Raw genomic sequence first — 26,735 nt, forward strand, 5'->3', positions numbered from 1 at the left:
ACATCTTTTAATCAGGGATCAAACTTTTAAAATGGCATTGAAATGAATTTACTGGAAAAATCTGTTCACTACATTTTCTAACATGATTGGTGGTCAACACATGTCATCGAATCCCAACTGAGTAGATCAATGCTCATGCTGTTGATCACTAGATTGTCTGGTCCAGACATGGGTTATATACAGACCGCTGCCACAAAGCTGAAATATTGCTGAGTGCAGCCTTAAACAACAATAACCTGGGAAAAGATATTTATGAATACCCAAGATTCCTATGTAATGTTTCGTAAGGAAAATAACAAAACTGTACTCACCGGCGCTATACCATTTACACTGTACCCTGAATTTACAAAACCCTGCAAGGACAGAAAACAGTAATCAGCTAAAATTCATGAAATATTAAACATCAATAAGTAAGCATTTCCAAAGTGGCACAAAAGACTGAAAATAAAGCCTCTTTTTCCAATCAAGTGAGTTGACTAAACATTGCATTTTACCACATCAGCATGTCTTAACAGTGAAACACAGTCAGACAATATGAAAACAAGAGAGACATAATAAAATAAAACACCTTGGTCAAATATCACAATCAAGTGTAAATATATCATCAAAACTCAAATTGGTATCACAATGTAATATCCATTACAATACATTTCTGAAATAAAACAATCTGAAACTGGAACATTTAATACAAGATGGAAATTACTCCCTAAGGCATTCAAGGTGAAGACTAACAATTGAAACTGAAGAGGTAAATTCCCACTATTACTGATTCAAGAAAGTAATAACTGTCCTGTATTATAGGTCAATTACAATGAATAAATTATGCATGCATAACAATAATAAAGATCCAAGGAGACCATGCCATTTGATTGGCTAGCGAAGCAATTTTTGCAGGTTTGTGTTACATAAAGTAGCAGACATAAAGAAGCACCCCCAAACCACACTACCGATTTCTGATTGGTTGCTGGCAGAATGGGTGGGGCTTGTGTTAAACATCCTTGCACAGAACGATGTCACAGAATCTCTTTGCTCTTTAGTTTTTGTGGTACATTAATGATTACATAACCAATCTCTGAAGTTGTTTCATAAAAACAAATGCTATTTATTCATAAGAAGTATCCTCAAAACATTTAAACAGTGTTCATATAGAGCAATTCTGTTTTGTGGACTTACCCAATGTATGTTGGTTAGGAGCAAAAATATCTTAGATAAATAATTGAAGTGATTCATGACAGTGTAAACTTTCTGTATAACAAACGTGCATGTATTTCCATCTGCTGTTTCCATGTGAACATTTCATCACAAAAGAGGGGAGTTACATTATTAATTATCTTTTCCTACAATCTATTTAATTGGTTTAAAATATATTTTTTGTTTATATTATCTGACTGTAAGATTTCAATCAAGTCAAAGAATATAACATTAAAAATTTAATACACTCTTAATTTTGATTATTAATGAATACATTACAAAGAATTATAATGTAACAGTACACCTAACTCAATTTTGGACTAGTTGATATTAGGTCCAGGAAAACAGCACTTAACTTGTCTCTCGAAAATAATGATAATCAATTTCTTGGTCTGTGGGTTAGTTTTGGTTGGTTCTACAGATTTTAAAAATTTCACCAGATCAGTCCTTGGAATACCTCAACATTGTTCGGTTGCCATAGCAACTACTGATCTGTATCTGGCCCTACACACTGGTCTCCAGAAGAAAACAAGTCATCAGCCCTAGATCAGTCCACTTTACAACCAAAGGGGTGTCAGCACAGCTCCTAACCATCCTAATGCTTATTGAAAATTTATGAATCAACACATCTCTGTATTTGGGATACCAACATTGATTGGAATATGCTGACTTAATTTGTGCAGCCATTACAGGATGGGATTTACATAAGAAAGACAGCAAGTGGTTTCTTGGGTGGGAGCTTCCTCTCGTGCACCCCTCACCTCCAACATTGCTGGAGTAACATGATGTATGGAGGTGCCCTAACACCCAGCCTGATCCAAACTCACCACTCAACACAAGTCACAATTTCACATACTCTCAACATTCACATTTCATGAATTTTCATCATACCCAATTTTATTACATTAGCAGATTTCATATGAATTTTTATTTAGCATACCTCAATCAAAAATGAATACATTTGTTGTTATTTAACTAAAACCGCCAATCGATGTTACAAATACAACATTGATGTAAGTAACAAACATTTCTCAAAGCACTCTGCACAAAATAACCATGATATTTGTTTAATATAAATAAATGGACACTTAAATAAAACCCAAGATATTTAAACAATTTAAATATTTAATCCTTAGCGCTACACTAATCTTTATGAAAATAGGAAAAGTTGCAACACAGTGGGATGGGGAGAGCATGTGATGGGAGGAAAGTGATTCTCCCCTCGTCCCCTTCCTTGAGCTGACCAGCCTGCAACAAAGGCAATGTAGTAATGACCAAGCTGTCCGATGATTCAGTCGAGATCAATGAAGCTGGTTGAGAGGCCATCTACACTGTACGGTTATACCACGGTGGAAGAAGGGGAGAAAGCGGCACATAGGGACTTCACAAGTGCAGCATGGAGTACTCAGAAGCACTGGTCCCACGGCTGCAGCTGGCAAAGTTATTAAATATTAGTAGACCAATATCATCTTCTTGAATAAAAACCTTACTTAATTGTGTACTCAAAAAAGGTAGTTAAGAGGGATGGGTTGTTTTCAGTGGTTATCATTCTGTAACATTTAAAAATACAAGACGAATTAAAATTATTCTGTAATTGTGAAATAAACATTCTCACAATAAGATCCATTATTTGTTTTTAATGTCTGCATACTGGTCTAAAAGGCGCATCAACTTGTATTCAAGTGGCTTGCAAAGGAAAGTCCAAAGTACAGTTAACAGTAAAATCAGGGACAGCCAGGACTGAAGAAATAGTAAACAGTGCAACACTTAAAATTGCTGGAAGGATGCATCAAACCATCAACGGATTGCAATTGTTGAGTCTCCGATAGCAATTATCAATGGTAGAAATATAAAATATTGGTGCATTCATAGCATGTGTAATTATCCATAGATAAGTAATTGTCCTTCTTTCATAATATATGCAGTGCAAAATAAAGGAAGTACCCGATTTTTTCTTTCTGATTTAGAGTTATCCCCCTCAAACAAACATGGCGACAAATTCATTTGTTTTAACTGATTACTTGGTCTGGGTTTAAAGTTTCTCGTCAGAAGAGTCTGAAACTACTTTAATATTTCTTAAAAACTATACAGAGATATATATTTGAGAAATGGCTTCAAATGAGAAAATTCAAGGATAAATGGTTACAATAGTATGCAAAAGAATATCGTTATCACAACAATTTTTCCACTCATTGGTAACACATAACTTTTTCCCTGAAAAATTCACAAAACAGCTTCAACAAACTTGCAAAGATCATTACATGTTTGAGCCTCTGAGTCAGTATCAGCCATTAAATGGTTCTTTCAACTAAATGACTCCCATGGACAAATCTTTATACTGGGACAGTGTTCAGTGACCAGCTGCAGTCATAACTATCATCCGACTTCAAATAGTGATCAGAAACTACAGAGAGGTAATTTTTCCTGTATTTTTATCTTATGATAATCCTCAAACTATTTACCTTACAACTGAATAAAGGTTGTTTGCATGACCTTCCAGTTACAGCATACTTATATTCTGCAGCTTCCTTGTACTTAGAAAACAGGTGATGTTAAACACAAATTCAATATTATTTCAGGTTCACAAAGACATGCATGTTTTATAGTGGTGGTTCCATTGCTGCACTGAAAGACTGAGTGACTACGAGTTTACACCACCTTTTGCAACATACCATCAACATCACAAAAGGGACATCAGATATGGGCTTCACAAATTATACCCACATGTGCAATCAAACCCAGGTCTTCGGTAAGACTAATGAATGCGCTAACCACTAGACTACCTCACTGCTCTGCATTTAAGATGGACACTCCTCTCCAACACATTGATTAAGATTCAAAACCAACCACTTCATATCACACCCCTCTGATGGCTAGCATCAAGCTGGTTAACCAGTGGATTGAACCAAAGACCTGTAGGATCCTTATCCCCATAGATTCTGTCTACAAATCTTGGACAAAAAACTTGAGTATATCTGATGAAAGGGAAACACAAATTGAGAAAAAACAACAGCTTCATCTCTTATCTTCTGAGCAAACAGTACATACCTCTGATACAAATCTGTGTGCTTATGATGATCTTAATCTCAAACATCTTTGTTTTATGCCAAGCAACAATAAAAATCAACGACTTCCCCTTACACATGTCAAGACATGCATGGACACAGGGCGTAACAATGATCTTGCTACATTCTGTAGTACACACCAGTCACATTCACACTACGGTCTTGTAAAGAGAATTCCCACCTGGGCAGTCTGTGGATGTGAGGTTGACCTCTGGGCACGGCCCATTTCTCAGTTTATAAGTTCTGCCCAGTAGGACAACATACCTCAGCCTGCATGACTGACCACTGAGCCAGACAGCCTTGCTCTCATGCATGAGACAATAAGGAACAGTCAATTATTTCCTGCTCTTGTCTTGAGCATGTCCAGTAAGGACATGGAAGTGGACAGTACTCTTCCTGCCTCTGTAAGTACTGCTTAGTCCTCTAGGTCAATTCTTGTCAATACATACTGTCCATCATCCAATGGTTCTGTTCCGTGAGTCCTACACTGTGATGGTTGGTCATCATTTACCAGTCTGTCTCAAGCTGAATTGATCCATCGTCATGGTCCATTTGAATTAGGTCTGTCCCCAAAGTAAACCTCTACTAGCCGTGGTCTGCTGGATTTAAGCTTGAGCATCTTGCCTTAAAACAACTGTGCCACAGAAATTTTTAAGCATGAGTATCTTGCGTTATAACCAATGTGCCATGGAATAAAGCTTGAGTTATCCTGCCTTATAACCAATGGACTTAAGCTTCAGTTATCTTGCCTCATAACCAATGTGCTATGGACTTAAGCTTGAGTATATTTGCCTTATAACCATTGTGCCATGGACTTAAGCTGGAGTATATTTGCCTTACAACCAGTGTGCCATGGACTTAAGCTGGAGTATATATTTGCCTTATAACCAGTGTGCCATGGACTTAAGCTGGAGTATATTTGCCTTATAACCAGTGTGCCATGGACTTAAGCATGCGTATCTTCCCCTATAACCAATATGGGTCTGGTACCAGGATGTAATCTGTCAAAAGAAAGGGAGTCATCCAGTGTGCAATCTGACACAAGAACCAAGCTATTCCTGTTCAGAGTCTGTCCCAAGAATGGCAGTTGTTCCAGTGAGTTGTCTGTCCCAACAACTCCCAGTGAGTAGTCTGCCCCAAGAATGGGAGTTGTTCCAGTGTGTATGCGTAGTCTGTCCCAAGAATGGCAGTTGTTCCAGTGAGTAGTCTGTCCTAAGAATGGAAGCTGTCCCAAAAAAGCGAATCATCCCCTTGCGTAGCCTGTCCTAAACCTGGAAGTCATCCCTCTGCAATGTCTGAACAAATCATAGAAGCCATACCAAGTTGTGCTGTCCTTTAGTTTGTATGAACATCTCTGATCACATCCTAAGATGACCTCACTTCCATGATTGACCCTTTACTGACTATGTTCCAGAACAATCACTCGTCTACTAAAACTGTCTTGTATTTACTGACGGATTCAGAGCCACCATGTCTGTGAAGGTGGCACCACTTCTGGCCGTTCGTGATGTGCTCTCGTCAGTCTGATCAATGTTATCACCATCATTAGGGATGACAGTATTGATCTTGTGACAACAGATTTACATGACTTGAACAGGAGTGACTGTCCAAGGCCATATGTAAGACAAAGCCAATTCTGGTCATGCTGGTCCTATGATCACCATGACCAGTTCAGCATCAGCGAGTGAGTTGGGTTTTATACTGCTTTTATCAATATTTCAGTTATATCATGGCGTGGGAACACCAGAAATTGACGTCAAACATTGCGTCCATGAGGGTACCAAAACTAAGCCTTCTGCGCACTGAGCGATGCCTCTTAAAATTAGGCTACCCTACCAACCCTAGTTCAGCATTAAGTCCAATTCACAAGGACAGCTACACGTAACCAGAAGAAAGATTATCACGTTTTGTTTGTTTGTCAGTTAACTTTGATCAACGAAAAAATATTTTCAGTTGATTTGAGGGGACTTGATGAAAAAATAAGAATTCAACTTATGACACGCCTCATATATAAGTCAAAATGTAGTTCACTAACAGCAGTTCTCTAACACTACCATGAAACATAATAAGAAAGACAATATGATCACATTACATGTGACGAATGAACTTTATTTAACGAAAAGAATTAAAAGTGTTTCACAATGTTATAGGATTTGAACATTATGCTGTTCATTAGTCATCCTCCAGCCAAAATAAAAAAAGTACAAAAATCTTTCTTAAATATACCACAGAATGTACTTCATCTCCCACTTCCTGAACAAGACTCCTGCACGCAAGTGTGAGATATCACTGGTAGGTAGGTGCTTTTTTCACCCTGTCATAGGCCTTAAATAATCAATACCAGAGACATCCTACATGCCAGGGCTACACAATCAACTGGTAATGTATACAGTAACCAGTTCCGCTCTCTCTGCAGGTGCCCCTTGCTACAGGATCCACAGATACCCTCCATAATTGAACCTACAGGTGCGCTTCAGAGTAGGATCTGCATGTTCCTTTGGTGTAGGGATCTGCAGGTGTCTTTCATGGCAGGACCTGCATGATCCTTTGCAGTAAATTAGATGTTTGAAGTAGTAATGTCAGCTGAGATATGAAGCAGCTATTTCATGTGTCCTTTGCAGACACATCAGATGGAGCTTTTGTAGCATGATCAGCAAGTGTCCCATTGGGGATTGGCACTTCCCGAAAGATCTTCTGGTGTTCCGTTTGAGATCTACATGAGACCCTGAATAATGCACATACATCTAGCATTCAACTCATGCATGCAAGTGTCCCATGAAGGATAACTGTGCAGGTGCCCCTTGAAACATCATCCACAGTACCCAACAAGCTTTAACAGCAAGCTCGTTTGATACAACCAGTAACTTGTTGGAAAGCCAGTTGTGAGTTTCGGTTTGGGGCACATTTACTAATATTTCAGCATTACCATGGCAGGGTACACCAGAAATGGGCTTCACACATTGTACCCTCATAGGGAATCCCACCCAGACCTTTGGTGTGACTAGCAAACATCTCAACTACAAGGTTTCTTCACACCCCTAGAAAGTCAATAGACTCAACTCATGCTATAATTTCACATAAAATGTTCACACTTACATCTTCCAAATTTGGTGTCAAAATAAAAAATTCTAATGGACCACACTATTTAAAAACGAACAATCATTCCGAACTGCTCGCAGATTTGGACAGTTCATGGTTTTAACTACACTATATGGAAGTCAAGACAAATGTGTAGAATATTAAAAAATGATCTGTGCGACACATGCACATTGGTAGACTTTCTCTCCAACAACCCCAGCTGTTTCCCTTGTATCTGACATAGATGTGCATCATTTTTAAACCACTGCTTTAGTGATTGCCAACAGCAGCCATCAAACCAGACTGATAACTGCTACAAGAGGAGTGTTTCAGAAAAACATCCAAGATGATATTACGACTCTACTTCAGATTTCTATTTGCATTCATGTAGTTTTGTCTTATTTGACCTTATTCAAAGTTGCAAACATACAACTCTCAAGGTTTTCTTCATTTCGAATTCATGCAGTTTTCAAGAAACAAGTCATACAGGGCAAGCAGAATTGTGTATTACTACCTAAGTCATCATGTTTAATGTCATTTTATAAACAAGACATACCAAATCTTACCTGCAGATATTGTCCTAACTGGTAACCTAATCTGTCACATGCCTTCAGTTAAACAGTGAGACTACAGTCTGACCTACATTGGAGGAAGCCACGGTCCGTCCGATGTCTGGGGAGGCCATGGTCAGTCCGATTGTCTAGACAGGTCATGGTCAGTCCGATGTCTGGGGAGGCCATGGTCAGTCCGATGTCTAGGGAGGTCATGGTCAGTCCGATGGCTGGGGAGGCCATGGTCAGTCCGATGTCTAGACAGGTCATGGTCAGTCTGATGTCTGGGGAGGCCATGGTCAGTCCGATGGCTAGGAAGGCCATGGTCAGTCCGATGGCTGGGGCAGCTATGGTGCATTTCATGTCTAGGGAGGCCACGGTCCATCTGATTGCCTAGAGATCTGTCATGGTCCATCCGATAGTCTAGAGATCTGTCATGGTCCATCCGATAGTCTAGAGATCTGTCATGGTCCATCCGACAGTCTAGAGATCTGTCATGGTCGTGATCTGTCCCACAGCAAGAGAGGCTATGGCCTTAACTACACGTCTATAAGACAAATCCGTCCATGTGTTAGACATGTTGTGTTTCAGCCAATAGGGTGGGCAGTCTGCACAGCTGTGGATGCCATGCGACCAGCTATTTTTAAAGCATAAGCTTCTCACAGATACAGAATAAGAAAATCATACTCACATAATCATGAAATGCTTTAGCTTCACTAGAATGATCACATGTTTCTCTCCTCTCTGGCGCAGCACAATATAGATCCCAAAACACACTGAAACATAAACAACACACTACTAAGTACACGACAACTCAAATATGTCAGTCAAACATCTCAACAATGACAGCTCTGCACAGAAACAATCAACACACTTCAGTACAATCTGTCACCTAGCCTCAAGACAAAACAAATCAAGCAAGCAGCATAAAATTCCATCAACACCACACAATATATTCATCATACACAACCGGTCAATATTCAAGATATACAACACTAAGTATATACCAAAAGGGCTCATGGTGGTTTTGTTGGATACAAAGTATATACTCCGTTACCATTCACAGTGGGTATTCCTATTTATTTGTTTGTTGTTTAACACTGCACTCTGCTATATTCCAGATATATGGCAAAAGTTTGTAAAGTATCGAGTCTGGGGTAGAAATCAAGTGATCAACATCATGAGCAAGTCTGACACCTGATCCTGTTATGACTAGCATGGTTGGTGAAGACCAATACCCTCATGAGTATTCTCATATTTCCTCTGGTAGGTAATAATCTTCTACGACCTTCAGTTGTAACTGTTTGGATTTTTTACATAACACCAATGACAATGCATGTTAACTTTTCTCAATGTTTCTGGTGTATGGTTTTTCATATCTTTTCTGCTGCAGCCAAAAGTGTCAAACACGTCACATTAACTCACAGTACACAACTATTACACATTAAGTGAAACACTGAACCATTTCTGTTGTCATTCATTGATGCTGAAATCAGATCAGTACATCAAGATGTTTAAAGGAATACTGAAAGGACACATTGTGCAATTACGGTGTAACGTTTCAGGATTTCCTGAAGACTAAGAAACAGAAAACCGCACAGAGGACGGAAACCAAGAACATTGGGACAGATTCCAGCCATGATGAGCTGCTTTGCAAGAGCAGGCAATGTAGTTTCTGCAACCTTCCTTTTCAGCTGCTAGAAAGAGCTATGGACCACCTATTCAGGCACACCTCCAGTCTCGCATTATTTGTGGCTTATGGCGACACATTAACCTCAACATGACAGGAAAATGTAATGCTGAACATCTTGTGTGGTGTTTTGGTAGTTTTTTTTTCAGGGGTGGGGGTGGGTTATTTTCATATTAAATTTGAGAGAAGTCAAAAGTTTCAGCTGAGGACCTGGGTCTGGTTGCTGTTTGAGAACAATCTGGATTACCAATTGTCATCATATTGATCTGGCCAGCTTCATGTAGCTTCCACTGCTTTATGTAGCTCCTGACAGCTCCCTTCCAACATGACTGGCCAAACAACCAAGTGGGGCTCTCTCCCTCCCAACATTACCAGTCAGACAACAAAGTGGGGCTCTCTCCCTTCCGTCATAACTGGCCAGACAATCAAGTGGGACTCTCTCTCACTCCCAACATGACCAGCTAGACAAGAAAGTGGGGCTCTCTCCCTTCTATGATGACCTGCAAGGCATTCACATGGGGCTTCCTCCCTCCCAACACAATGAAATGGGACCCCATCCCTCCCTCATGTTATACATACTATAGGTAAATGTGAGTTATTCAGCAGTATATCAATTTCTGTTATACTTTCATCCTGTTCAATAATATATTCTGATGACCTTTACAAGCGCAAACACTAAGGATCGGGGGAAACAGGATAGATTTGATTGGTCCTGAATGTAGACTACTGTTACACTGTCTTAAAAATTGTTACAAAAAATCCTTAACACAAGGCAGCAATAAAGAAATGCTACAACAAATCATCAACATCCAAGATATATCTGAAAAAATATAAATCCTTTGAGTCGCAAATCAATTCCGAAATGCAAAGCACGATGCTTGACAGGTTTACCCGCCAACATCGGGTTAAACACAGATAGTGTTATCACATCCTGCCTCAACAATCATAATTGGAATCAATATCCTTTTATCAATTCTCATGACAACTCAAGAGTTGATCTGATAAATCTTGACAACAAACAGATGATGTAAACTGGTTGTACTACAACCCAGCAAACTGGTGATCTTGATCAAGATCCTGCGTTACCTCACGAAACTCGTGGGTTCCTTGTTTTTCACCAGGAAGTGATTCTTGATGACAACCATTTACACTCACTTGGGGCAGTGTGGCAGTCTCTACATGTTTACTTGCATTAACAAAGTGCGTAATAACCAGGCCATGGCTGCGTGTAATGGTGATCTCTGCTACAATGGATGTTAGTATATGTTTACATACTAAATTAATGATAATCTCAGTTCTAAGACATATGGCATCAGACTACCATCAACAGTCAGCACCATGAACTCTTCCTGCACAATCTACCTTTGAAAAACAAAATAAGAAAATAAACTAATCAGTTATGACAACATCAATTCAACATTAAAAGGTAGAGAGTTTGGACAATTGAACTTATTATCGTAACTATTCGGAGTACCTACTGTTCCTGCGTAAAATTGTAATCAAAAGATATATATATACGATAACAGCAGCAAATAAATCAAGAAACGAAGAAATGTTTAGGCCAATGCCTTGAATCAAACACTTTTCTCAAAGTCAATTTACACCTTTGTGTTTCAAAACATGCTATACTGGATCAATTAACCCATTATTTATTCATTCAAAGTTTTATTTTAAGAAATAACAATACAATTGTTATTATGGTTATGTAAAGCAACATTTGAAAACTCGATTTGAAAACATTTTTTTTCAGAGAATCATTGATCAATATGACAAGCTGATTATTCTTTGTTGAAGAAACTTGTTGACTTTTTTGAAGAAAGTAAGCCAGGCCTAAATACCCTCTAGGGTGAAACAGTATGCCCTAACCACAGTACCATACATATTGCAGTACAAGGACTCCGAGTCGCGCTGTTTCGGTTAAGTATGCGAGATATGATCATAATGTAAAAACTTAACAAGAGGCAAACCTAGAGAGTTTGACAAAATGATTCGTTTTCTCAGTTCTTTTTCTGTTAAAAGGTCTGAAAAGGTTAATAAAATGACAGTACGAAAACCAAGAATACAAAATTGTTCGATTGCATTACAAAAACCAAAATGCTGCCTTTGTACTCATACTGCCGAATACCATTTCAACCCCACTACTTACTGTAGGATGTGCCGAGTAATTTAATTCTTCAGCAGCTGATCAAACAGTGGGTCTGTACCTCAGAATGGACAGACAGTTTTAAATATGACAACTGAAAGATCAAACAGCTTTGATCGCCTATTATCAGGAAGCAGTTGTTGACATTACTGTTTACTATGCATTTATCATATCAGTAAACTTGGCCTGCCTCTTTCTATCAGCATAAAGCTGCATATATGTGAAAACTTCGAACCCCAGTAATTGTAAAAAGGATGAAATAAATAAAAGTGATAAATGGTCGAAGCATAAGCTACAAAATGAACACTCAAAGCGAAGACAAACCATATATCCATCCTTATGCAACTGAGTGAGTGTGGTTTTATGTCGCTACAAGCAACATTGCAGCAATATCAGTGTAGGATACCAGAAACAGGTTTCTCAAATAATACTTGTGTCAAGCCTCAGCATGACAAGACACACCAAGATCATTGAGCCACCCTGCTGCCCTGATACTTGAGTGAGAGAGTGAGAGTTGTTTAACACCACACGCGGCAAGATTCCAACTATATGGCAACAGTCTGTTAATAATCATTATGCAGATCGACGCTCATGCTGATCACAGGATTGTCTGGTCTGGACTGGATTATTTAAAGAGCACCACCATACAGCTGGAATATCGCTGAGTGCGGCGTAAAACTAATCTCACTCACTCATGCTCATCACTGGATTGTCTGGTCCAGACTGGATTATCTAAAGAGCACCACCTTACAGCTGGAGTATTGCTGAGTGTGGCATAAAACTAATCTCACTCACTCATTCGCTCACCAGACAATCCAGGGATCAAAAGCATGAGCATTAATCTATGTAATTGACATATGATGACTGTGCCAAAGAAGTCACTAAACCTGATCACCCAATCCTGTTAGTTGCCTCTTAATGCAATCACGGATCACTGAAGATCAATTCTAACACTAATCTTCATCGGTATCGGAAACAAGTACATCATCTAAGAGCTTCATTGATATGCTGTAGACCAAGATAACATAATAAAATACAAATACCAGCAGTGTAATTTACCCTGTATTTCAGTCAAATAACTTGAATACGTCTTGTATCAGCTATCATGTAATTCAAGGTACATGTACAACAATACAAAATCAGCTTTGCATTTATATTTGAGATTTCATTAACGTCATAACGTCATAACATAAACACAAATGGCTGCAGTGATTTAACAGAAAACCCGATCAACAAAAAAAGTAATATCTTTTACCTACAGAAACCCAAAAATATAAATATAAATATAAACAAGCATACAGAAACCATGTGAGCAAAGAGTACAAATTTAAATTTTGAAAGAATTTTTGAATATCATGTAAAAGTAGCAGTGATCAGACATCCATATTTGAAGAAAACCTTATACTTCGTACCTCAACCAGACCGAGTCGTGACATTTGATAGCATGCACAGTGTATACGACCACCACAGCATCTCATTAAACTTTTCAAAATGACCTATTTCTCCTTGCATGACATTTGAGCTGCTGGTGAAGATGTAGCTGATAATTACCACAAAATTACCAGTCTTGCAGACACCCTGCATCTTACTTATACATACGTGTAACTCAAACCCATCACTCTTGTTAGCAGATTGTGAAATGCTGTGCACCGCCAAAGGTGGACTTCCGTTACATGAATCATAGAAGCAGGTCTTGTGGTCAGAGGAGGATCCTTGGCTTATCTTGGAACACTAGATGGATCCAAATAACACAAAAATTGACGTAATATTCCAGCTCGGACTGCAGTGATTGGGCAAAGAAACAGATGTACGCTGTGTAGAATTTCAGCTTTAAATGGATCTGATGTTACGAATAATCAATTCCAGTAAGTTATTTTTTTGATAATATTCAAAGCTGTTTTCTTGGGTCAGACAGTGCAAATAAAAAACAGTTTATAAAAGTGATTGAAAAAAAATAAATAGAATCTTATGATTATTGTCAAGAGTTATGTTTGCTCAAATCATGTTTTCCCCTTGATAAAGGTAACTGCACTCATAAGTGAGTATGTTTTTTTTCACCATTTTTAGCAATGTTCTAAGAATATCACAATGGGGGGCTCCAGAAACAGGCTTCACACAGTGTACCCATGCTGGGAATCAAACATAGGTCTTCACTGTGACAAGCGAATGCTTTAACATCCAGGCTACCACACCTCACCCTGAAAGGACGAAGGAGTGAGTGAGTGAGTGAGTTTAGTTTTACGTCGCACTTAGCAATATTCAAGCTATATGGCGACGGTCTGTAAATAATCGAGTCTGGACCAGACAATCCAGTGATCAACAACATGAGCATCGATCTGCGCAATTGGGAACCGATGACATGTGTCAACCAAGTCAGCTAGTCTGACCACCCAATCCCGTTAGTTGCCTCTTACGACAAGCATAGTCACCTTTTATGGCAAGCATGGGTTGCTGAAGGCCTATTCTACCCTGGGACCTTCAAAGGACGAAGGATAAGTGATAGGTTTAAAAATGTTCTACTGCAGGTGTGTTACCACTAATGCCTTGCTTCTGAGAAATATCTAGCCACGACACGGCTCAAGTTCTAGGTTCTATTCTAAATAAGTGTGTCAAAAGTTTGAAAACTGCATCAATAACTGTTTCTGAACAGTAAGAGTGCAAGTACGAGTTGGGTTTTGGATAATTTTATTTCAGAAATATCATAGCAAGGGAAACCAGACATGGTTTTGACCAGAACTCAGAGGAGTAGACATGAAAAAAAAAATGCAAACTTAGAAGCAAGTTAACACCTCATGCTTCACTGTTGGAATGTGGAGTGGAAAAAAAGCATGAAGCTAAGTGAGCATCTTGTCACATTTCTTAAATGAGAGGATATACACTTTATTAATCACTGCTGACCAGAACAACCGAATCCATGCAATATAAGCATTCAAGTAAATGTACCGATATAAATCCAGATGGTTCTGGCAGATATGGATAATGATGCTCCATAGCTTGAAAACAGGACCACCATATATATATTCCATGTTTATATATATTTCAAATACCATCCTCCAAGACCACGTCTAATTTGAGATGCTGTAACATGATCCATGTTACGAGTCTCATCCTAGACAAGGTTACCATGAATAATTAAGCCCCTCAGTGTTGCCAGAAGTACTATCTCCCTTCTTGTTGCCGTGAACCAATATCATATATATTTCTGAAAGTCACCGCCATATAACCATTTTGTGTTGTAGAAAGATATATTAGAATATAATTACATTATTTTTCCACCATGCATGATATACCACTCAAACAATAGGGCTCAATATGTTCATATCACTGTTGCAAGGCTATGGTAATATAAAACGATGTAGTTTTCTTAAGTTCTTGTAAATAGTACAAATAGATTTGTAGGAACACGGCTACTCCATAACATGTTACTCATATCAATGTCTGCTGCCTGTGCCACTTCCGATTTGGTCAAGATTTGCAATGAGAAGTTTCACATAAAATCCTAAATGTTTTTGTGCCGCTGATTGTTTACCAGTGAAGACAGCTGGTTTTCTGTTATTTTCAACAGCATCCAGCATACCAAAATCACTTAAAACAGGGCTTGAAGAGGTGTAGAAAACACGATAATTACCTGGAATGCTTGTTCATCAAATGAAAAAAACAAAACAGTAACAATTTGACCAATCTGACAGAAAAAACCTCCTTAAATGGTCATTTTCATTGGGATAGCCTTAGCGGGATGTTGTTTGATAAGATGTTTCATCAAATCTTTCATAGTTTTTGTTTTTCAAAGTTCTTCATAACATGGGATCCATTTCATTGTAATTAACTAGTGCAACACATTGTGAAATGACCACAAGGCATTGGGGTTTGGGGTATTGCAGCTCATTTCACAAATTATCTCATACTATTCCATAGAACTGTCCATTGTTTCTAAAATCCTATCACAATGTCTTCAAGATCTAATAACAGTCCTCAAAGTAGTTTCACATAAAGACCATTCATGATGTCACAACTTGCAGAAATGTGGCAATGACAAATTTTAACCAACTGACATGAACACAGATGACAATATAACCCTCTTGCATATATCTCACAGCAAGCCAGGTGTAGTAAAGATGTCGTAAGTCCTGTTTTCTCAGCATCATAATCAACCAACTGTTGAATTTCCTTAAAGCCCAATAGTTTGTGGCAATGTTATGAACTGTGTGATACGATCTATATCCTGACCTTAACCTCCCAGCAGCAGATGCATCAGACATAACCTTCTAGAATATTGTGGCACTAATGTGCGCATGGTGAGATATGTCGTATGCATTTACATAATTCCTTTCTAAAATTACTAAAACATCTCAAACCTAAAATATTAATGAAACTGGTAAATGATAATCAACCCTAGACTTAAAAGCTCGTTTGTCCAGATTTGTTTGAATTTAACCTTCTGACCTCTACAATCCGACACATGAAATGTTATCCAATATGTATTCATCACAAGGGCATGAATGTATTTTTTAAACCAATCCTGGGGAAAAATATCATATTACTTTAAATCTAATGAATTGTCACTGGCATGGTATGCTATGTTTATACCATATCATATATTCATTTGAAATATAAAACGGATACAGAAAGATAGGGTCTGTGCAAGCTTGTGCATGTTGAGCCCCTGATAAGAGGTCTATCATATCCTCCTGCTGAGGGTTTTTTTTTTCAGCGGATACATACACAAAGACATTTTTCTGCAACATCCCTACTTCAGGAACTGAAAACAATTACAAGGAATCTTTCCCAAATAGCTCAAATAATTTGTAGACTGAACAATCAGAATCCTATTTTTCAAATTGTCTACACAATTTTTAGAGACCTCACCAAATATGGAAAATATGAAAAGTAAGCATCCAAATTTAGGTGATATATCTTTACTATCAAGATGAGCTGGAATATCAGATACAGGTTATACATAACTTTATTTTCCAAATCAATTTAAGGCTTAAAAATGCTGAAGGAGTGAATTCCACAGAAAGACAACCATGAGTCGTATCCACGACAACTGCTTTGGGATGATGCTACTACATTTCAGTGAATATGCACTCTGAAGGAAGTCAACTAACTGAAGCCTGTACAAGCTCCTACTAAACATGTGGACCCCTTCATCCTCACCATCTGCTCAAGCCACAACATGGCTGTGAACAAAGCCTGTCGCAGGTCAGTGAACACAGCCGACTCAGGAAAGGACCACTGTGATACAGTGATCTGGGGCCAGGTGAGCTGTCCCCTGTATAGGCCTGGCCGGCAGCAGGTGGGAGGTGGACACAACAGCTGCACCCAGCTGGACACAACTCCCACCTCTACACCCTCCCCCTCTATCCAGCCGGCCACTATCAACAAGGCCAGGCTGACTTCTGTGGTCAGGACCAATGTCTTTGTTTGTTGAGGTACAATGGGCGAGCTGGGGCTATGCATACATCGTAACACACTGTTATACAAGATACAAGTCTGTCCCCAATGTTCACAAATGTTGCTGTCCGAGATTGATTGTAACACACCATCTTGGATCATGCATGACGAGGCAACAATGTAGGAATCTAGTTGTACTGTGTGACATAGGGAAAATGGTCAATATGGCTTGTATCACCTGGTTGCACTGTTTCATGGGCAATATAGTCTCTTTCTGAACATAACTATTATAGCTGACATTACAATCTTCAGCTTACTCCTCTTGAAAGGCTACTTATGTTCTACTTTGTATTCTACTGGGGAAAGATAAATATTGAGTATATGGGTTGTTAGGCCTTGTGTTTTATTGTCTAATAGTACATGCACTGCTTTATTAAAACATAACTTTACCTATCACTTCTACAAAATGGAATACACGCACAACTGTAACAGAAACACCAAAAACTTAACAAAAAGACCAAACAATACTTTATGAATAATTTGCTTAACGATACAGGATTCCCAGACTTATCAGAATGCTCTTCCTGATGATCATGTAATAAATAAAATAAGCAGAACTCAAGGACAAGGGTATCTGTAATGCGGAATTAACTGAAATAGTTGTTTCTATTATTTAATGACAGAAAAAATGCACAAACATTTTTTCACATCACAAATAATACGCTTGTACTTGAATTCTTATTACTTAACCCGTAATCAACACACATGATATCAGTGTTCTTGAACAAGTTGAAATTCAACAAGGAATCTCCCTATCTTTTACAACACTGTGATCTCTTTCCATGAAATTATCATACCAAAACTGTCATAACTCTCAACAAAAGAAAGGACATGTGAGCAAGTGTGGTTTTATGCCACTCTTAGCAATGTTTTAGCAATATCACAATCAGGTACACAAAAATGAGACAGAACACGAGAGTCAAGGAAAGACCATTCAGTCATATTTGTAGTCTGCAGTACATCTGATCGGTACAGTTTGACTACCTTATGCTTACTCCATTAAACGTACACTGTTTCACGTATTATAACTGATAAAATTCAGACTTCACAGAACAAAAATGACAACTTACCAAATACATCAATAACAAATATATTGAGTTCACATTTTCACAGCCACTGATTCATTTTCATAAAGAACCTAAGCACCGACAAAAATACTGAAAACAATAGGCTTTGGTATTTCCAAATGTAAGCACTAAACAGACTTAACAGTGTCATGAACATGTATAGACTTGATTCAAAATCAAATTTACTGTCAATAGTCTCCTCCCAGCATTATCTACTGACCACTTCCTGCACATTGGTGAATTCACTGAAAGAAGCTCACAATTTAAGTGCTCGTGCTGTATGGTATGACTTATTGATGTCCACCAGATCTACGACAGCTGACAATGCCATGTCATTGGTTCCAATACACACACATCATCAATGTTTTATCACTGACCATGTACAACTGGACTGACACAATTCTTTCACCAGTTGATGTGTAAGAGCACTTCAGTTCAATGTCCTAAAACACTGATCCTGCCAATACTGAAGATCTTTCTTTATGAACCTTGCACATTATACACCTCACATATTATACACCTTCAACCATAAAATACAATTGTTCTACATTACGCTATGAAGTTCTTAATATATCTGCTACAGAGAGCATAACCTGTACTAAATTTTAAATAGTGTATGGCATGCTGACATGCTCTGTGATAACGGAAAAATCTGTTCCATGTGACACCTCTCACAAGAACCGTCATACAATCTTATCCCACTCCACTGACATCCACCTTACAGCTGATTGGACATTAACAAGCTGGACCCATCTGACCACAACACATGACCTTGACTTACAACGTATGAAGCTAAAAAAAAAAAACCCAACACTAAATTATTAAGGATGATATTCAGTCTCATAAAATTCTATTGCCATGAATAAGTCTTTGGTGATGTTTCTAAACATGTATATCTGAAGGTGCTCACAATGGATGGTCTTATATGTGTCTGCATACAGTATACATTTTTCAGGCAGTACTCAGGTGTAGCCTTGCTTGGAATGCATCATTTAAAGTGTAATATCTGTCCCTTTATGGTGTCTTCATACATTATCAGAGGACAGTTAAGATAATCTGTGCACTTTACTGCCACAAAATTCATCAACAAAGAGAACAGTCTCAAAAACTACTTTTCCATAAAAAAGAAAATTTTCTTTTTCCTCACTGGCCAAGATATAATGCTTGATTGTTCCTACCTGAACCTGTCAGCAAGATGTTCATATATCACACTGGTATGTTCTTAAAATTAGTTTTAACTAAAACACTGGATGTGAACAATGAAAATGGTTTGGTAGAGTATATGATCATAGCAGTGAACTTCATTCCTAACATGAACATTTAGCACCCATTACAAATATTATAAGTATATAGATTGTATTTGGGTTAGATACTTTGAACATTCTGAATGTTTGAGACTGGCAATAGTTCCAAGAATTCCTTTTGGTTATCAGAGATGTTGTGTACATCAATCATCGATTGTACTATAATATTGCTTTTGGGGGGTTTTGTGTGGTACTTGATTTCCTCTCTAAACTCCTTAAACCTTATGGTTTTCATTTAAGTTGTATGACAAACTGCAAGACGATGACATTACATAAAAAGAACATGCTATTTCCATAATACCTATGTTCGTAATGGACCCGGATCAAACTTAATTTTCATTTTAGTGAAATGTTTACTACAAGAGAACCTTGTATTTCTATGAGATGCAAAGACTTATACATACTTTGAGATTCTACTGTTACAGTATCACATCGTTTGCTGGTTGTTATTACTGCACTCAGTAGCATCAGTTCAGTTTTGCACTGCATTCAGCAATATTCCAGCCATATGGCTGCAGTCTGTAAATAATCGAGGTTAGACCAATCCAGACAATCCATAGATCAAAAGCATGAGCAATGATTTACGGAACTGGGATCCAATGACTTGTCAACTAAGTCAGTCAGTCAATCTGACCACCTGATCCAGTTAGACCCTTCTTACGACCATGATGGGTTACTGAAGACAATTTTAACGCTTTTCTTCACAAGTAGAGTCTTGGCTAAATCGAGTGGTTGATAGGATGAAGTACAATCACCCTGCACGGTTACATTGACGTGCAATCATTTAAATCTGACCACCCAATACATTCAGTTCTTGAGTGAAGTTGAAGGGGACACACTTTTACGACTCTTTCATGGGGAAAATAAATGAGCACAATTCTTCACTTTCCTTTCACCATTTAGAAATAAACTTGTAGCTTTGGCCTTTCAAAATATGTAAAAACATCGAGGATATTTTATTATATCCTGGTATAGCATCAATACTTGACTTTTACAAGAATTGAACTGATATAGCCTTAAGACAGAGCATGTGACAAAGCCTCAACTTAACCAGCATAAATTATATCACTTCACACCAAGAACATGGAGGAATAATCTGAACAGGAACTACACATTTACATCCTATAATGTATCGCAATGTTGAGGCCACAGGAATGTGTGACTGTTAAATGACACGCAATCCTTACTCAAGGATCCCAAATACAAGCAGATAATACACTTAAGTCATGATGAAATACAAACTGATAGAACAAACTAAATATGCTTTATGGTTCAACTTCTTTATTATACAAGGTCACAACGTTTTGAGACAGTTCCTAGTCTCCTCTTCAGGTGAAGTCTCAAAAACTACTCAGGTGAAGAAGAGACTAGGAACTGTCTCGAAACACTGTCACCTTGTATAATAAGGAAGTTGAACCATAAAGCATATTTAGTTTGATTCCACAAACTTCTAAATGCCTTTGAAACAACTGATAGAACCAATCCATACATACTGATACACACAAGTCATGTGATACAACTAAGAGGTAAACCCATGACATAATACGCGTTATACAACTATGCCATGTTATACATACTGAGACACATTGATACATTTTGTTTTTTAACATGCATTGTATATTGACACATCGTGAGGATTTAACTGATTGGAGAGATATTGGTTTCCATCTACCTATAGCTACCACTTTTCTAAAGAGTACTTTTTTCTGTTCTACCTGAAACTTTGAACCAAAGCCAATATAATATCCAACTGAATATTGAATAACCTTGTAAATTATTTGAAGTGGTTAATATGATGTGAATGTCATATTTCAACAGGCTGGAGTACAGCCATTCCTGAAGTGAGCATAAGAATTTAGTCTTTTAGAAAAGGTCTGAGCACTTGTCTACCTTAGACCTCCTCAATTCCACCCTCACAACAGATCGTGGAGCCTGCATAAGAAACATTGCCATGGCACAAAATTATCTCGACAGCCTTGGAGGACAACTGAACATTTCTTACATTTCCACATTATGTGAGTTTGGATTTATGCCACTTTTAGCAATATTCCAGCAATATCACCATGTGGGACACAAGAAATGGGCTTCACATACTGTACCCATGAGGGGAATCCAACCTGATATTTCGGCGTGATGAGCAAACACTTTAACCCCTATGATAACCCACTGCCTCTCCACATCAAATGCAAACCAAGCAACCAATGGAGGCATTATTCAATCAGCTCACAAACATCGGCACATAACCACCTCCACACATCACAGAACTGTTACATCAACTACATCCTGGATCCACAGTCCTCATCTACTTCCTTGAGATTATTTCACATGTAGCACAAGCTGCAAGTTCACACTAGCAGTTACATGCTCCACACAGACGCTGTCCAGCAACTCTGACGTCATGTATCATCTCTTGAAGAGACAATATATCAAAGGTATGCTTTCCAACATGAAACCTGTCACAGGTGCATTCAGATACCAGCAAATTCCAGTTCCGTGTGTTTAAAAAATAATTCTGTTTATTAACTTCTTAAACATTGTCCCTGGTAGAGGATATTGGTCAGTGAGTGAGTGAGTTTAGTTTTGCTCAGTTTTTCAAGCTATATCATGGTGGGGCACCATAAACTGGCTTCAAACATTGTACCCTTGTGTGGAATTGAACTCCAAGTGACTAGTGAACGCTTCAACCACTACACTACCCCACCGCACCACTGTGGAATATTGAGAAACCCCTTTGTCCAAAGCTGCTGACCAACCGAACACAAGGACTATCGCTGCCTATCCATTACCACATGAGCTGAAGAAAGCAGCCAGTCAAATCATGCAGTACTTTGCTGTGTAACATCCACAGATACCAATGCTGGGGGAGCAGTCATGAAATTCCAAACTGTTTTCTGTATTTGTGTCCATTCTGACAGAGGTGAAAGGCCTTGTTGTCCTGTTTGTTCTTGTGCAACTGTTTGTACATATGTCAGTGAAATGGATGGATGGGGTGGTCCAAGTGTGGCAGTGGTTGTTTGTTTTATTTTTTCAGTTTATTTGAGTGAGACGGGAGGGTTGAGAGGAAGAGGTCAGATCAATGGTGAGAGCACAGAGAGACTTAAGGAGCAGTTTCGGGGGGGGATTGGGAGGGGGGAGGGGGGAGGCAGAAGAGATGGGTGGCTAGTGAAGACCTATCCAATGCCTGTGAGAAGGATGACCCCCTGCACTCACTAATCAATCCAAGCACCCCATGCAGGGGCAGAAATTAGCACTGGCCTCCCCAACCCAGCAGCATGGATAATGGTAAGATTCCTGGGAGCTTGCAGAACTTAACGGTGTTCTTACATACGCAAACCAGAAAGTGCTGACATGAGGGAAAAGTTTGAAAGCATGAGTGAGTGAGGTTTTACACTGCACTCAGCAATATTCCAGCTATACGGTGGCAGTCTGTAAATAATTGAGTCTGGACCAGACGATCCAGTGATCAACAACATGAGCATCGATCTGCGCAATTGCATTTGATTGAATGATTATCTTTTTTCATAAACTTTCTTTCTTTGATGTATAATGTGAACTTAGTAATATTCCAGCCATAATTATTGGAATCTTGTAATACTGAATAACAGGAGAATGCTGGCAGTAGGGTGTATTTGGACAAAAAGGGAGTGACCTGGGTTGTATGCCAATTTCGGCAATATTCCAGTAACATCATGGCAGGGTACACCAGAAATGGGCTTCACACATTGTACCCATGTGGGGAACCGAACCCGGATCTTTATCACAATCAGCAGACAATGTGACGATTAGGTTAGCGACTGCCCTGGCTTAAAGTCAGTTTTTTGAAGTGGTATTGAAAACATAGATTTGAGCAACCTTAAAGTACATGGGTGGGTTGAGCTAGAATAGGTGGTCCCCATTATGGGTTTCATAGTGACCTGGATAGCAAGGTTGGTAGTGAAGGCAGTCGAAGTAAGTAATCTTATTCTCAGTACTTTTCGTTACACTCCACTACTGAGTCGAACAAAACCTCATGGGAGGTCGTGTCAGGTAACCTTTGAGACTGACCAATCAGAACACAGCGTATGAAATCGCGAAAGTGTACATTTGCACACACCTTTTGAACTTTTAATCTCGAAAAGTTTCGTACCCGAACGATTCTGAATGCTATTTAGCGTACGCTCAATGCCGGGTGATGCACACGGTGTACGTACAACCATGACAACAGTGAGTAAACAGTCGCTGAAAATGGTGTTTTGGGCAATATTAAAGGATGTTATCTTGCAGAAATGTTAGCTAATGATAACCATGTCAACAGAAACCCCAAAGCGTATATACTGCAGGTCAAATGACTGTGTTATATACGGATTTTTTGTTTGAGGAGAGATCTGTGTCAGTGACCTGAATATTTTGAAAGTCCCTCCAAACCCTAAACAGTAGCTGTTGTCTGATTGGTTAAATCTATTTAATCGTCTCGCGTTTGATTGGACGGTCATTGGTTGCTCAAAGGTTACCTGCAAACCTTCTACTAGGTTTTGTTAGACTCAGTGGTGGAGTGTAACGAAATACACTGAGACTAAGTTTACTTAGACTGGTAGTGAAGGTGGGAGTTCCCTGGACAAAGGTGTCTGGTGAGACAGAACACCTTAAGGTTCATTCGTATATTCCTATGAAGTCAAAGGTATGGTAGAGTGAACCTTTCACTCAAGGTCTAGGTAGGGTGGATTTTGCATGTCAGCTTCAGGGTAGGTGGTCCGGGCTCTGTGACTAAAGATACCACATGATGGAGTAGCAACAGTTCAAATCAGGATTGTTATGCGACCACAACAAAGGTATTACAACTTCCACAAGAAGTTAGATCTTGAGTGAAGGAGCATAATAAAGTGATATGCAGGGCCTGGCTGAGTGTGAGTCAAATGTCTGTGATAAAAGCAGTCTAATGTCTGTTGTGAGCATTAGTGCATGGTGATGTTCATGGCCATTCGAGCATGTGGACATGAATCCAAACTTATGTACGCTGTGAGGTTTGTCACAGAGCAAGGATCAGGCATTTGTGGGCAGTGCCTATGTTGGAGATGTGCACCAGTGTTGATCTACTGTATCACAAAACACACGACAGTTCCACATGTGCTTGTACTGGCCAATGATAAAGCAGAATTGCACCATCCACATGACAAAACACTTGGTAGTGTATATACATAATATACACCGGTCTGCCAAGCCGGGTGTTATATCAATACAGTCCACTGTTGCTTCTGACTGAAAACAAATGTATTACTTCACAAAACAACATATGTACACAGGTTGGTGAACACTGCCCAACATGGGGGTACTGATGTAATAAAATAATAATAATAATAATAATAATAATAATAATAATAATAATAATAGTGGGTACTTGTAACTGCGCCTGTATCCGTGCATTTGATGCTTGCTCAAGGCACTACAAAGAAAGGTGAATGTATATTTAAAGTATACATTAAGTTACTAATAGTTAGAATTAAAAAAATGTAATATCAAACACTTATTTATATAGTTTCTGTAATAAACAAAGTTTAGACACAGGACATTTGTCTTCTGACATGTGTTGATAGAAATCAAAGTCACCCAATTAATTACTCAAAGCCAGTGTCACTGAAGTCGCCTGGACAACAACCTCCATGTAAGTATCAAGCAGTTTATGTCGCAAACAAGCAACAATGGCATAAAATGTAAATGGCCGTGCCTCAGGGAACAGCCTTACTGATCTGGTAGATGATGTGTTTTTAATGAAGCGACTTAATCCCCTCTACAGTGTCAACTACCCTAACCTAATCCTTATACAACTTGGGACTTATGACATAATACATATAAACATCGGTGCATACATATTAACTACGTACGTTAGCACTTTATTGCATGCCAGCCTGACCAACACCCCCCACCTACCCCCATGTGGGTGTGTTCACTCACCCGTGACCCCACGTGTACAATGTGATGGGCTCCCCACGTGTAGCCGACCAGGTACTTACCACCACCAAGAATGTAGAAACCCCGGCGGCTCGCCCAGTGTAATGTTTTTCTCCCATCGTATCTGTATCAAAAGAGGAAAGAGGAGGGCTGATATACAAATCGGGTTCTAGACAGACACAGTCATTCGCTGTTAGTGCCCAAAAGGGCCATATTTACATGCGGTATAGCGGGGTAGTCGACGAACATCACAACGGAAGTTCCGCGAAGAAAGCTCGATTCACCTAAAATACTTACTTCTGATAAAAATGTCTGCGCTGACTTCTGGGCCCCTACGTGTAATAAATATTCGTAGACGTACAAAGCTAACCTGGAAGTAGAAGAGAAAACTATGTAACAAGTGTACACAAACTCGGGCCATCGAATAGCCGGCGGCCATTGCAGTTGACATTATTCACAACGTGCTCACGTTCAGGGACATGTTTACAGTTCTATACTTGCGATCGTAGGGTACATAATCGTTTCATTAATTTTATTCACACAAACCACAACATTACTTTTCATTCATATCAAAGATCGAAGTCCAGCGATCAGTCTGTTCAGTTAAATCACACTGAATCACTGCCACGATCGGGTGTGTTTACTAAGCGGAACAGCCTAGCATTATAACCAACACTGTTTGAATGGGGCATCCCTTGCTGGCAGGTGAAACAGCGCGTTCATAGACAAAGACGAGGCATAATCGTGAGTGAACAACACGGGACTATCGTATCGAAAAATATGCAAGTGTCATGTTGATGCTGTATGTTTGAGAATACTCACTTTTCCCTCGCTTGAGCATCCGAGGGAACAGTAGACCCTTTCCCTTTCGCGTACATGCTGAGAGCTGAACTGTCACGCACCTGTCAAGCCATCAAGGACGACACTGACCCCGTTGCCTTGCCAACATCAAGTAGACCTGTCAAATGGCAAGTCTCTATTGGATAGTTAATTATAGCATGCTTTGGAGTGCCTCAAAACCGTCTGGCTCTACCATCATGTGGTACGGCGACAAAGCCCTGCTGGCTCTTTGCCAATTATCTAGTTTGATCAGATCAGTGTAAATTTTTGGCGTAGTTGGCTTTGTTTATGAGCAAAAGAATGAGTTTGCCAAAGTAAAAGTGTGAGCATGAATAAAAAAGTAATATTTCAGCAAATAAATAATATTCGCAGTATGTACTTCATGTCTAATAATGCTGTAGACCGAATAAAGCACCACGCGCTGTCA

At 39.0% G+C, this 26,735-nt stretch overlaps 1 protein-coding gene across 19 annotated transcripts in view; it reads right to left on the reverse strand.

The window, feature by feature from the left end:
* Positions 1–26,414, reverse strand: part of LOC137290899 (single-stranded DNA-binding protein 3-like) — a 99,180-nt gene extending 72,766 nt beyond the window's left edge. For 3 of the 19 annotated variants that reach the window (XM_067822077.1, XM_067822076.1, XM_067822075.1), the window contains exons 1-5: positions 26,291–26,410; positions 25,766–25,838; positions 25,531–25,598; positions 8,577–8,661; positions 312–353 (exon numbers count right to left, since the gene is read on the reverse strand). In XM_067822077.1, the coding sequence (XP_067678178.1) occupies positions 312–353; positions 8,577–8,661; positions 25,531–25,598; positions 25,766–25,838; positions 26,291–26,346 (324 nt within the window). In that variant the 5' untranslated portion in view covers positions 26,347–26,410. Of the gene's footprint in view, positions 1–311; positions 354–8,576; positions 8,662–25,530; positions 25,599–25,765; positions 25,839–26,290 lie in introns of all 19 variants that reach the window. The other 16 variants (XM_067822083.1, XM_067822086.1, XM_067822090.1 and 13 more) reach the window with 13 other exon arrangements.
* Between the last annotated feature and the right edge of the window lie 321 nt (positions 26,415–26,735).

The sequence above is a fragment of the Haliotis asinina genome, chromosome 7 (assembly GCF_037392515.1).
Source record: "Haliotis asinina isolate JCU_RB_2024 chromosome 7, JCU_Hal_asi_v2, whole genome shotgun sequence".
Classification (NCBI taxonomy): Eukaryota; Metazoa; Mollusca; class Gastropoda; order Lepetellida; family Haliotidae; genus Haliotis; species Haliotis asinina.